Source organism: Acanthopagrus latus, chromosome 11 (genome assembly GCF_904848185.1).
Source record: "Acanthopagrus latus isolate v.2019 chromosome 11, fAcaLat1.1, whole genome shotgun sequence".
In the NCBI taxonomy this organism is placed as follows: Eukaryota; Metazoa; Chordata; class Actinopteri; order Spariformes; family Sparidae; genus Acanthopagrus; species Acanthopagrus latus.
Genome location: NC_051049.1, coordinates 6,298,128 through 6,312,933, shown reverse-complemented (window position 1 = coordinate 6,312,933; position 14,806 = coordinate 6,298,128). Strand labels below are relative to the sequence as shown.

Genomic DNA, 14,806 nt, shown 5'->3' with positions numbered 1-14,806 from the left:
CTTTGAATTGTAACTGTATTTAAAGCCGTCCTGTAAAGTTGTCTGCCATTTATCTTCTATACACCTCTGTTTTATTTGTGTTTGCTTGCACTTTCTTATCATTTTCAGCACTTTTTGGAATTTGTAATCTGTCATATTGCTTCTTATCTGTTATCATTTTTAATGGAACCGTTCGGTCCACTCACTCTGTGATTCTGTTCATTGTTTCTGTTTGTTATCACATTTTTGCACCTATTCTTTTTTTTTTTTTTGGAGGAATAAGTGTTTGCCCGAGATTTAAATGACTTTTTTAATGAATTACATTGTATTTAAATCCAGTACTTGTGTAAATGAGTGACACTGCTCTCTTTTAGCAGGCTGCAGTGACAGTAACCTACCACTCACCCTCCGGACACCAGGGGGCGCTGCTGCACTACTTAACTCAGCCCCGCGGTCAACAACAAACTCTCTGTGCTCGGAGGGGGAGTTGTCCGCGGATTTAAATTACACTTAAACTCCTGTTAACTATTTACCTTATTTCTGTAACGACTTTCTTTTTTTTGTACATAATGACAATAATTAATTTTATCGAATTAAATCATAATTATGTCACGCGAATCTACAAGTCGTTGTTCGGAGGCTGAACATAAATGTAAGCTAACTTTCTTTAGCTAACTTTAACTGATCCACCAACGGCTGACTTAGCCGAATCAACATGGCGCTAAAATGTTAAATTGATTCTATGACCGTTGTTGTCACAGCAGCGGACTTTAACGAACGTGTTGAAGTTTCCCCATTGGACGGAGGAGTCGCTCAGTCGTACGTCCGACCGTTTATGCAAATCCGCTCAGCCCGAATATGGACACGGAGGAATGAAATATGGTGGAGGAGGCGAACATGGAGGACCGAGGACCGTGAGAGCGCTGCGGTAGTGTTTTTTTTTTTCTTTTTTCTTTTCTTTTTTTTTTTTTAGGGGGGGTAGCAAGAAGAAACGTGGATGTACCTCCAGCGGGACGTTTTCTGCGGACAACCTCGGTGGAAAGTTTTGTATTTGCGTCTCCATTCTGTGCGCCGACAAGTGCGTCGAGGTCGAGTTTGTTGTAATGCAGTGAAGAGCGACTTTTTCGGGGGGATAAAAAGCAGGGCAGAGGGCTTCAGCCCTCTCACCATCCCGACGCTATGCCGTGGGTCAGCGGCGGTAAGCGGAGAGAGAGCTCGGAGCTGCCGCTGCCCGCGGGCTGGGAGGAAGCCCGGGATTACGATGGCAGAGTGTTTTTTATCGACCACAACACCCGGCAAACTTCATGGATTGACCCCAGAGATAGGTATGCTGAAGGCCTGGAAGCACACACACTCACACAAAAGTAGTTTTAATTCAACAAGTCGTCCTAACAAACTATCTGAAGTTACTGGAGGGAGATGCCAGGGCGGCCGGACGGAGGAGGGGGAGAAGAGGCTAGAAGTGAAGGCAGTTTGTGTTTTTGTTTCTGACTGTAAATTCCCTCCATTCCCTTTATTGTGACATAAGGCTGCGGTGGATATTGTCGCCACGACCGATGAATCGGATGAGATTTGGCAGCAGTTGTGGCCTCCCCTCCTCTTAAACTAGTTCCCATGCAAACACGGGATGTAAACGCCCATGGTCACCCACTGTGCAGCTGCACATTAGCACTTCTCCAGTAATATGTATGTTTAAAAGTCTGACAGGTCTTTGACATGGAGTTAGACAGCAGCTCAGTCTTTCCGGTTCGGTGTGTTTGGGTCTCAGCAGACAGCAGAGGCTGTAACATGCAGCACATAAAGCCTGTCAGTCTCACTGTTTACTAAGCAGTCTCTTCTTCTCGGAGGAGGATGTCTGTCTCAAACTTCAATCATTCAGAGTCAGCTCGGTGGATTTATGACTTCCAGTGACCTGAAACATTCCTGCTTCACACACCTCACACAGTCAGCTATTGTTATGCAGACCCCCTTTTCCCTTTCCTGCAAAGGCACCTCAAGTCCTGCACAGTCTAAACTATAATGCCGTAGTTCAGCATAAAAACGACCCTTAATGTTGTGTGTTTCACTGTATTTGAGAATGGAGCGTAGTACAGCAGGGGCTTTAAACTCCAACTCCCAGAAATCTTTGTGAAAATATGTGAGGAATGCTAGCTGGGCCACTGGGAAAGCTGCAAGGATGTGCTTTTGTGGGGACTGGGATTTCACCAGCCCAGAAACAGGCTCAATCAGGCATTCAAAGCAGACTTTGTGAGATTACTGGGAATTATAGCAAGTATTTTAACTCTGTTGCATTATGAGGGGAAAGGCAGAAATTCACAGTGCCTGACAAAAACAACACTCCAAACACGGCCAGAGACACAAATCAGAGAGTTTTGATTTTACCGTCTTTCTTTGTAACATTTCAAAGCAGATTTGTTGCAGCTGATTTGAACAGTGGGAATGCAGTAGCTGCATGTAATCTAGATAAGAGAAACCTGATTTCCTCCAACCCCCCCTCCTCCCCCCTGCCAGTTGATTAACCATTGTTGTGTGAAGCTGATAGCAGCCTCACAAGATCTTCTAGTCGTCAGCGTTTGAAGGAGGGGATCTGGGGTTTTAAGTTTGCATGACTAAAGAATGTTTTCTGCATTTGTTCTGGTGCTGCTCAGTGATTTATGGGTCATCTCGGCCAGAGGAATGTCTTCTGTCACCACCTGATACAGACTTTCCAATAAATCACATCACTGTGTAGCCCTAAAGCTGACTTTCTGCTAACGTGCAACAGATACAAAAAGGTGTCAGCTATTCTGTCGGTGTTGCCGCTCTTTAAAAAATGTAGCTCTGTCTCTCCCTTAGCGGCAGATAAAAAAAAAAAAAAGGTTGCACAGAGAAGAGTACAGCGATGATAAGTGTTTCATACTTTTCCTTGTGTTTGACAGCTGCTCTGTTTTAAGTACAGCTAAAATCAAAGGCTGATAGTTTGAGTACTGTTGTCAGGTATGCAACACATGTTGTTATAGGCCTTCATCAGCATGACTTGCTGGCTTAAACTGAGTTTGACAAACTGATATGTGAGCTGTTGTACAAGCCAGACTTGAAAGACAAAGTGATTGTGATCAGATTGAGAAAGAGTGATGGTATTTGAGCAGTGAACAATGCTCACGGTATTGTTGTTTGACAGCAGTTTCGGGATGGCCATATTATTGACTGGTATTGGCTGAAGTTTAAATGATATGAAGTGAATATGTCAATAAAAGCTTTTCACATTTTATTTTAAGTTAGAGCCCTATTTCTTAGTTTTAGTAAGATGGTTATAGGTGATTCTTTTAAAGAGTTCAGACATTGTGTCAAAGACATCTATTTGTTTTGTTGCAGAGATATTTACTGAAGGTAGCATGCTGTCCAGCTAGCCTCAGCCTGTCCTATCTCATACAGTAATACCACTCCCAGTCTGGACTGGTAGCTGCATGGCTAGCCAAGCTCACTAGCAAACCGCAGCCACAGCTAGCAGTAGTTAGCGATTACTGTGGTGAAACCCTGCACCAATTTGTTTGGAGTGACCTTGCTCCAGTGGGTGGCCAGTTCTTATGCATTGCAAGTATCAAATAATCTGTTGGCAGGATTGTTGGGATCAAAGCATTTCTGGAATATTGTGGAAAATTCCCTTTATCATTTCCCAACAGTCCAAAACCCAAAGATCTTGTGTTTCGGTTCATAAAAGACTCAAAAAAACATTAAAATATGTAGTGAATTGTTTGGGTTTTTGTTTAAAAACTGAGAAGTTAGTTGATAATCAAACTTGTTGGCATTTAGTTTTTGTCAGTTAACAATCTTCTTTCTTTCCTCGTCTAAGACTGTGAACTAAATATCTTCGGGTTGAGGTCAAAAGAAATTTGAAGATGTTGTCTTGGGCTTTTCTGACATTTTATAGACCAAACAACTTATCAGTTTACCGAGAAAATAGTCAACACTCCTCGAATCTTTAGCTGTGGACTGATTGAAACATGATACCCAGTCTGAGGGGGTCAGTATGTGTTGGAGCGTGGTAGGTTCTTTCAGACACTGACAGAACAAATGTGACTTTTGGGGGACCAAAACCCTTCTTATTCGACAAGGATCAAAACTTTTTACATATTTTGGGCATAATATGATCTGTGTTCGAAGTGTAACAAAGGCCTCGGGAGCTTCTTCTGAACTCCTGACGCTCCAACCAACAAAAAGCTCAGTATAACAGTTTACCAACTCCAAGTTCAGGTTCTGTGATCTGGTAAATGGTACAGCCTGCAGCGAGGGTCGTACGATGTGTGCCAGCCTTGAGTCTGCTGACCCGCAGAGAGAGTGTGTCGACATCGAATTATCGCCTAATCACTAAAACACAAGAGCCATTGAGCTCAAACATAATTGTCAATGATGATCATGATGTGCTGTGACGGAACTGCGTATCAGCCAGAGTTCATGTTTGTTCCTGCTGGTACATTGGGCGTCTGGATTGGAGCTGTCTTGGTTAGCTGACGGCGTGTAGTGAAAAATAAGATGGATGTGTGAACGCAGAGCACAGATACCTGGGAAACTGACGGAGCATCTGTCAACACAAGAGCAAACTCTGGTGTTGGGCCAAATGAAAACCTGTGAACTACATCTCCATCCCTGGGTAGTCACTGCGTTCACTCTTGATGATTATTAAGAGGACGGTGGATACCTCGAGCAACTCGGGGCGGCTGTGCCAGCTCCTGCAGATAAGCCGAGCAGTTCTGTGGGGCTTTTTTGTTACTTTGGTATGAGCGTTATGTCAAGCATGCCTACACTAATGCCCAGGGGCTCTGCTTGCTCGCGGCCCCAGACAAAGCAGCAGAACAGAGGCAGTTCCCACGTGTCTGCCTCCTCCTCTCCATCCTGGGCCCTGTAGGCCCCCTTTATTAGCTCTGTTATGCAACAGCCATGGCCGGCCTGCCGCTCAGCAAAGGGAGGCCTTTATACTTGGTCACAAAGCACACCAAATTCAATTATTCTGGAAAGGGTGAGCTGTGTTTCCAGCACCGAGAGGTTATTCACATGCGCTGAACCCCGCTGTTATTTTGCTTCCCCCAGTGTTTTCATTATGATGGCTCTTTTTTGTCTTTCGGTGGGGGGAGGTTACGAACATGCCATTGCTTGATCCAGTGTCATTTTGCCCTATGTGTTATCTGTGTTCTTTTTCATCAGCACACAATATGTCTGTCTTCAGCTTTCACCTCAGTCCTTGGCCTGGAAGTTGAGACCCATTTTCTTCCAGTTAGTGTGACAGGCGTTTATCCCTTTGATGCTTTGCTCTCCCAACTCATTACCTACACTTTGGATGATTTACAACACTTACAAATTACGTAGCTGTTGTACTGCATCAGCTCTGAGGCAGCGTGTTGATTGCCTACGTTCAGCGGTCAGGCTGTAGGTTGCGTGTGTGTTTTTATGTGTATATTGTGAAGAATACTACCTAAACAGGACATGCCAAACTCAGTGGACCAACCTCGAGCTCTGGGCGACCATTGTTTTTTTTTCCCTTCCACACATCTGCACAATTCTTATTCAGAAAGAAAGAAAAATGTCGTTAAACACGTCTCGCCTGTTTGGTGTGCACTTACAACTTGTCATAGCTTTTTTTAAAGTCCCAACATTAAAATGCAGCTTTTTATGTGCTTGTTGTAGATTAAGTGATTGTAATTTCACTTTCTGGGCAACACCACTTTTGAGAATTTACAAGCATTTATTAAGTTTATAACTCACTATAATGCAATTCAGAGCAGAGATTACGACATGTTACTGTGCAGTATTTGTCAACAGTAATAACTTCTCTGTGTTACATCATATGGTAATTATCTGTATATACTCGAGCATTCCGTAACAGTGATTACAGTTGTTGACAAACACTTTAATAAACACTTAAAATGTCCTTATATCAGCTCACAACTACATGTGTGTTTATGTGGCGACTTTAAAGGAATAGTTCAACATTTCAGGGGAATTAGTTTATGTCGTATCTTGTCTGACAGATGAGATTTGTCACCTCTCTCATGTCTACATGACAGATATGAAGCTATGAGAGGGCTTCATTTGCCTGCACAGGATTATTCTCCATCTGAACATGGCTTTTGTGGTTTTCATTTTTGTTTATGCTAAGCTAACTGTCTGCTGGTAGTAGCTTCATATTTACCCTACAGACACAAGAGTGTATTTCCAAAATCTCAAACTGTTATTTTAAACTAAAGTGTTCCCACTTTGTGTTGCGGTTTTGTGATCGACTTTTCTCAACAAAGACTAACATTCTGCATCGTTATATTTATTATGCAGCTTATGACACTCATTGTAGAAATGTCAATATTACACAAACAAAGGTCAATGTATTGGTGTTTAACAGTCAACATTTAATCCTGGCGACCGAGCTGCTCTTCTTCCAGTGTTTTAGTGTTTCGCCGTGGATGCTTTGAACCCCAATTTAAGCAGCAATAAAACTCTGAGAGAGCTTCCCTATAAAGAGAGGATGCTCATTACACTGAAGAGCACTGCTTGATTGAATGCAACTGGGTGCAGGTCGAAATGATTATGTCCAGGATGTTTCAGTGGTCCTTTAACAGTGACCATATGTTCTTTACTCAAAGTGGTCTTCAGAAGAGCTACTTGCACAGTTTTAATTAGGCAGTCCTCCTCCTGTCTCTGGGTGATGATGTGTTTCAGAAACAGCACTTCTAATAGAATATTCCTTCTTGCTCTGAGGCTGCCACTAATTATTGTATTCATTATTGATTAATCTGGCACTTGGTTTTTACTATTAAATCATGAGTCATTTAGTCAATAAAGTGTCAAAGAATTGTGCGAAAAGCTCATAACAATTTCCCAGAGCCCAAAGTGACATCTTGAATGAATTCTATTGTCCAACAAAAACTCCAAAAACCTGACTCTCCATTTAGTATCATAAATGACAAAAAGCAGCATATCTTTAAATGTTGTTGGAACCGACCAGTTTTTGACGTATTTGCTTAAAAAACTGACTGAATTAATCGATTATTGAAATAGATGGCTATTAATCTTCTTGATTGACTAATTGATTAATTGACTTATCGTTGCAGCTCTAGACTATTTCACTTCAGTCACAGCCGATCTGACTCTGTTCTGCTCACAATAAGACAAGCTCCTCCATGTGTCCAGACGCCATCTAAATGTGTACAGAGACAGAGATGTCGGTCTACTTATAGGAGACCTATTTCTATAAGATTCAACACATAATAGGAGAAGCGGGTGTCTGTCTGTCAGCTGCTTCAGGCCATGCTCTGAAATGCTGCCACAGGCCCTCACAGAGGCTGGACATAAATGACATTCCTCTCAAAGTTGTTTTCACATTTCTTTTTTAACACAGAAAGGAATTTGTGAACCCAACAAACACTTGTGGCTTTTTTTTTTTCTCACGGACGGTGTCTGTCACCCCCTCCAGAGAAGAGCTAACAATATGAGAATGAAAGCAGGTGGTATTTGTGCTGCATATCGCAGTTAAACTGGGAACATGCAGAATTCTCTGTTATCGCCCTCAGGCCCATCTACGACGCTGCGTCAGTGTCATCACATTGTTTTTCTGGTCACAGATGCAATGCTTGTCATCCAGAGGTCAAGCCTCAATTCTTATTTGTAGACTTCAGCAGCTGGCTCACTGGGACAATTAAAGACTTTCAGTTGGTGGACAAGTTTGTCATCGTGATTTCTTTAAGAGGCGTGCAGCTCTCTAATGGTTAACTCTGGATATTTTATCACCCCAGTGTTTGGTTCATTCATGTGGTGAACCATCACACAATTTGACATCAGTTTCCAAAATCCACTCCTACACTGAGGCGACTACGCTGGGCTGTAGCGGCAGTTGTCTAAATTAACACATTTGGTGGAGTAATAAACTACACGTTTTTTAATTTAATATGAACTGAGTGAACTGAACAAAAGACGGTGGCTGTACGAAAACAAGGCTCACTGTATGTTGTCAAGCTAAAAGATCCAAAGCGTTGAATAGAGGCTTTTTGTTTCCTAATAAAATCTTACAAGGAACATCATGGTTTGTCTAATGTTTGGCATCTTTTAATTTGCACATTGTTGTAGCAGAGAAACAAAAGGTTGAGGAGCAGCTTGGGATGACCAGACGAGGTCCAGTCGCCCAGACTCCAGTTTCACATGCCTTTCCCATGCAGCAGCCCGTCGCCAGGCAAAGGCGAGCTGCTACAGATAGAAATATCCTCTGGGATGACCCAGGATGGCGCAGATTATTCTAGAATTAGCAAATGTCTTTGACAACTAAATATATTTTGCTGTTTTGAGAGGCGAGCAGCATTTCATTCCGCCACAGCTGAACATGCTTGTCATTCTGTCAGTCGTTCTTTTTTCTATTTCAGATATCTGTATCATTTTCTGTTTCCGCTTGGATTGAAAGAGGATCCTCGAGAATGTGTACAATTTTGCAACCAAAGTTTAGCGATTATTAATAATCTCGTGTATTTATTACAAATTATATATACATTATATTACCGTGGATCATTTTCACTATGATGCTGTCCTGTTCTGGGTTCCTTTATTCATAAACAGAGTGACAGTTGCTTGAGACACTTATCGATAAGTCCATAAGTGCAGTGAAGATTATCTCTGGTGTAAATTGTTTTCTAATATTACATATTTTTGCATGAAAGTGGAATAAAATTGCAGCGGGCAGCTAAGTTTAAAATTAAATCAGGGGGCGCCGCATAGCTCAGTCGGTAGCGCGCACGACCCATGTGCCGAAGCTCTGCAGCGGATCCGGGTTCGACTCCCGGCCCGGGTCCCTTTGCTGCGTGTCACTCCCCGTCTCTTTCCCTGTTTCCTGTCCAACTCTTCAAGCTGTACTATCAAATAAAGCCAGAAAAGGCTAAAAAAATACTTAAAAAAAAAAATAAAATAAAATCAGGAACTTCTTAACCTCTTTAAATAAAACTGGTTCCTAAAATAAAAACTAAGTGATGGAGAGAAAAGAGATGATGACGACCATGACAATGGTACCATGCTGTTGCTAAGCAGGTATAATGTTTTCCAATGTTCATCATCTTAAACGCTGTCTTAGCATGCTGTCTTTTGCTAAATAAAGTTTGATTATGGGGGTGTCATTAGTTCTGCAGGCATCAAACCAAAGTAATGGACACAATGACTTGATGATGGCACAAGATGAAACATCACACAGTCAGAGTTATTACAATTAACCATGACTGGAACATGAATACCAAATTTCATCCAATTTTGTGCCAGTCCATCCAAAATTTCAGGTCTCAACAGTGAAGACATTTATGAGCTCAAGGTCAAGTGAACATTTCAATTTTCCTGGAAGCAGGAGTTTGGTTTGGTGGCGTCATTCTACCCTGTTCAGATGTGTTTACTTAAAAATGAATCATCACTTTTAAATTGGGTGTTGATTAGTAACAGCTAATAAATTAAATGATTTGTAGAAGGGCACTTGACTTTGGCCAAGTGGTATTTCTGGCCCACTGACCCAATTAGCATTTAATACTGTAACTGTTAAGATACCTTACTATGAACTATAAATATTAACACGCTGATGGTACAAGAGGAAAAGTCAGAGGATCACAAATTTTAGTAGGATTCATCTTCTGGTGACTATTAATGTCTGAGAAAAATAACATGACAAACCATGTAATAGTTGTTAAAGCACTTCAGTCTTGACCAAAGACTGACAATAACAGTCACTGCCAGAACATGCTGGAGAGTTCCAATTATCCTATAAGTTCTCTATGGTCATCTATAGTAATATACTTGTTCTATAAATCAGTGTTTTGCTTGACATACCTGAGCAGAGCAGTGGCAGACCTGCATTAAACTCTGTTGGGTAATCTGTGTTGTTGACCGACTGACAGTGTCAGCAAACAGGGGTTTACCCAGGGTCACTGTGTCAGCCTGACAGCAGAACAGTGATACGGTTATTTCTCTCTCACAGCCAGACTGTCTGCGGGGAAAAGCCGATTGATGCAAACGATCATATAGATGTGTCATATTTTGCTAAGAGTGCAGACTTCATGCAGTTCAGAGTATCCTCATAGACCAGGCACAGCTAGTTACACGACTTTTTGGCCGAGTCCTCCTCTAAACGTCTGTCATTGTGCCTCTCCTCTGTGAGTGTGCTGTGCTGTGGTGGTTAGAGGCTCCCAAGACCCGAGACATGACTTGGAAAAACAGAGGCTGCTGTCACAAGACTGCGTAACAAACCAAACATTCAGATATTCAGATTCAGATCTGTGAGAGGACATGCTTTCCTTTCAGTCTCTCTCTCTCTCTGTGCGGAGGTCATAGTGCAGTTCGGGACTGAACTCTCTGTTATGTCACGTAGCTTCCCATCTGTCCCCTGTTTTAACAACCCCTTCGACAATCAAAATATATCAAGAGCGTTGATTTGATAGGCTTTGTATTATTTTGATGCTTCTCATCTTTCTCTTCATGGTTCCTCCTTCATTTGTTCTTTCTGCCCGGTTTGAGTGTTTTTTAAGGATTTACAAGTGCAGTTAGTGTCTCAGCATTTGTTTACCTTTAACAAACACTTGAAGCAGGAGCAGGTGGGGAGTGTGCTCGTGTTTGCTTTGTCCTTGTGTTTGGCTGCATGCACAAGGCTCATGAGAATCCTTTTTACACGCTGTCAACAAGCTACCCACCGCAGTCTATGTGTATTTATTGAGGACACGGCTGCTTGTCTAGACAGTAATTATTGGGAATTTGTGGGACTATTTTCTGAGCCCAAGGGGGGTCAGAAGGATAAATCTGAGGTGTCGGGAGAAGAGCAACAAGTTAAGAAAGATGCGTAAAACCAGTCTGTTCCAGGAAATTCTCGTAGCTTTTTTTTTTTTGCCTCGTCAGTAGTCCAGTCTTTAACTCTGTTTCGTCGTGACATCACGCTGTGTCACCATGTCACACATTTGCATAGTTTATACAGAGTGAGTAGTTTGGCACACAAGATTGGATTTAGCACAGCTGCTCTGCTGTAGTTAGCGGTGCTGGCTCAGGCGTGTGTGAGCAGACCAATCAGAGCAGACAGGGTATTCAGGAGGGGGGTTCTTAAAGAGACAGGAGCTTAAACAAAGTATTTCAGACAGAGGAGTAAACACAGAGCTGCAGCACTGGACAGTGTGAAAAAACTGATGTGTTTTTTGAGCATGGTAATGTGTTACTAATAGGGATGCAGTGATATATTGGGTAATATTGATAAATTATCAGTTGGGTATTGGTAAATGTATTTTAGCAGTCATTAACTGGTACAGATGAAATGATAGCTAATAACACGAAACCAGTTTGTTTTTATTTTTTGTTTCTGGTTTGCCATATAATAAATGCTTTAATAAATGTTTTTTTTTTTTTAAGAAAGTAGGAGCACCTCTAATGCAGATCATCAGCCTGTATTTCATTCAGCGTTGATGGTGTTGTGCCTGAAAACCAAGTCACTGCAACCAAAGTGGAGTTAAGATCTAGTGCAGTGAGTTAGTCCTGCGTGCCTGTGTGCACAGAGTAGAACTGCTGCCTCTGTCTCCTGAGGAATGTGGTGCAGAATGCCTCAGCTACCGTCCCTTCGCCGTGTGCATACCTCGCCGCAGAATCAGGCCTCATGCACTGTCTGCATTGTGAGCATACTGTGGTGGAAGGAGGTCAGTGCCACTGGACCCCCTTTTGTCCTCGCTGATTGATGGTAATCAGACAGTTACTGTATGTGCTGCTGTCGTCAGACCCACTGGTTCACAACTTGCTGATATGTGTAGATTAGTGGAGTTAGTGTGTATCAGCCTGATGTCATTAGCCTTTCCCTGTTGAAGCCCATATCCACACACACAGCTTGATAAATCATTACAAATTTGACAGTCATTTTACGGTCAACATGCCTGCAAATTCCGATTTTAGAATTCAAATTGAGAAGACTTTTTAAGAAATGTCTCATGACCTGAATAGCACAGCAAATTTCTTATCAAATGAAGAAATTGTTCAGCAATAAAGACTTACTTACCCAATTGGGCAAATAGTAAAAGAAATAAAATGATAGTAGTAAAAATGATTTTTTTTCCCGGAGCTCGTGATGGAAGATGTTTAGGAGTCTCTCTGAAGAGTTGCACATGTCCTGTAACCATCAGGCACTCAAGAAAAAAAATGAAATCTTTAGTCTTTGTTGTTCTTTTATTACTGTTAATAAACAAAACAATTTCTATAGGGGCAAGTAAAAATTGAGCCAGACTGAACGCTTGAGACTGTAACTGTCACTGCTGACCACCAACTTGTAAATCTGACAATCACCAGCAAGAAGAATAGTTTCAAGCCAAATAAAGCTCTACAATGATGATATTGATTTCTCTGATAAATCAGTGCATCAAAGATTTAAAGAAGTCACCAAAGAGGGAAACCTAAGAATTAGAATTAGAATTAGATCATTTCTACCCAGTGAACCAGAGTTTTTGGGATTGGCAAACACAAATAATTTAAATGCATAAACATTTACATGTATTACCACTTTAAAACGTTCTTCATTATCTGTATTTGTGCTGTGAAACAAAAGCTGTGTACTGGGATTGTGTTTTGCAACCAAATAGTTTTAAAATGATCACTTTGGATAATTGTTAACATTTTGACAGGATTCCTCTCCTGTGATGGTGATTAGCATCTCAAAACTTCGATGGTAATCAGTGCTTCTACTCTGGTCAACTGATCTGGTGCAAGTCAAGATTCAGTTTTAATCCTGAGGGTCAGGTTGCGGAAAGAGGGAATTTTCTTTTGAACAAATGTTGACTTTCTGCTTCTTTCCCCTCGATTAACCCCGAAACACCTTTCATAGATACCATAAATGGAGCGCAGCACCCTGTGGGCCACTTAATGCAAACAGGGAAAATTACTTAATGTGGGTGATCAGGTTTCTGTGAAGCAATGTGAAATCCAGTTGACAAAGATATTGGCAAGGTCATTTATTTCATGGGCTGATATTAGATTGCACAAATGCATTCCTTGGGGTCACTGTTGCACTAAATAGATTTTAAATCATTTCAGGATCACCAAACCACTGACGTTTGCCGACTGTGTTGGAGATGAACTGCCTCTCGGGTGGGAGGAAGTTTATGACCAGCAAGTGGGAGTTTACTACATAGACCACATCAACAGTGAGTACATCCCCACTTTGTTTCAAGCACTTGAAATAACAAAACAAAAATGAATAGGTGTGAATAAAAATAAAAACATGAACACAGAGCTCACTTCCTCCTTCTCTGATTGATAATGTGTCTCGTCGTTATTAGATTATTTGCTTACATGTCATCTACGTTGTGTCCTGGTTTCAGAGACCACCCAGATTGAGAACCCGCGGACTCAATGGCGGCAAGAGCAGGAACGCATGCTGAAGGAGTACCTTGTGGTGGCCCAGGAGGCCCTCAAAGCCAAGAAGGAGATGTACCTGGTCAAGCAGCAGCGTCTGGAGCTGGCTCAGCAGGAAATGTTGCTCTTCCACGAGCTCTCTGAGGACAACCGCTCCATAACCAGCAGTAAGACACACACTAATGTCCAGTTGTGTTTCATAATCAAAATAATAGGACGAAAGAGAGAAGTAAAGGAGAGGAGATGTGTGAACTGGATGACTCCATGACAACCAAAACCTGACCTTAGCTGACCTCATTATCTGGCAAGGTGTTGCTATATTGTTGATGTCCCTTCAGGACCTGGTGGGGGGCAGATCTATAGAATATCTTCCAAATCCCCATTCCTGGTTCACCCCACCCTCCCTTTTATCCACCTCCACCCAGTTTACCCTCAGACTCCAGCCAGCTGTCAGACACAAAGCGTCCAGGGGGCGTCCACAGAGAGCAAAGGCTGAGAGATGACACTGGATCCCCCCTTCAGCTCTTACTTGTGAACTTAAAAATCATCGCTATCAACTAACTGCTGTTCCCCCCCCCCACCCCCACCCCCTTTGTCCTTTGTTTCTATGTCTTCACAGCGCTCTCAGGCTCATCCTCAAACGCGAAATACGACCCCGACCAAATCAAAGTGGAAATAGCTTGTAGAAGGGAACGGGTAAGTCATTATCGGAGGAGAACAATGGGCTGCAGCGAGGGGCCCTTTTGGGTAGAAAAGGGGGCTGGGGTGTGGCCCCTACAGGATACTGTGGCTCTGGCCCGGGGCCTCGAAAGGATGAGGATGAGATCATCATCAAAGGGTCAGGCAGAGGCTAGGTCACTGACTCACACTGCCAAGTCGGACATTTCTCTGAGATCGGTCACATGGGTTCGGGTGTTTCCTGGTTCAGGATGATTTTATACTGAAAAGATGAGTTGGACTTTATTTTGATGTTACTATAGAAATCCCAATTACGGATAACAGTGTAATTATTTTGTCGGATGAAAAGCTTCAAAGACATGTTTTTGAAGATTGAGGAGACGTATGTTACAGTTGTCCCTCATTATCGGATGATGTTCTATACATGTTTCAATACTGACTTGTTCACCAACAATTACTTATTTATTATGTGATGTTGCAGTGAAGCCAAGTGCTTCGTTGAAGTGATTTATAGCAAATCACATGTTCGATAAAAATTTACTGCTCATCTGCTCATTTTTATTCCTGTAAATGTTAGTATGGACATAGTAAATATTATAGCTGGTAGAAATCAACACAACGTTCTTGGTCCCCAGAGGATGATTCGTAATAACTTTGATCCTCACAGATTTTGGCATAATAAATAAATAAAAAGTATATCATAGCACAGTTGTGCCTGAATTTGGCCTCACAGAGCTGCCAACATGGCTGCAGACAATTAGTCTTGTTCCTTATTTACTGATAGTGACAT

The 14,806-nt window shown here is 42.0% G+C and overlaps 1 protein-coding gene across 4 annotated transcripts in view; it reads left to right on the top strand.

Annotated features, from left to right (window-relative positions):
* The first annotated feature begins 427 nt into the window (after positions 1-427).
* Positions 428-14,806, top strand: part of wwc3 (WWC family member 3) — a 31,960-nt gene continuing 17,581 nt past the window's right edge. Inside the window, exons 1-5 of one of the 4 annotated variants that reach the window (XM_037113923.1) lie at positions 428-631; positions 744-907; positions 13,018-13,127; positions 13,305-13,505; positions 13,958-14,034. In XM_037113923.1, the coding sequence (XP_036969818.1) occupies positions 852-907; positions 13,018-13,127; positions 13,305-13,505; positions 13,958-14,034 (444 nt within the window). In that variant the 5' untranslated portion in view covers positions 428-631; positions 744-851. Of the gene's footprint in view, positions 1,305-13,017; positions 13,128-13,304; positions 13,506-13,957; positions 14,035-14,806 lie in introns of those variants that run through there. The other 3 variants (XM_037113922.1, XM_037113921.1, XM_037113924.1) reach the window with 3 other exon arrangements.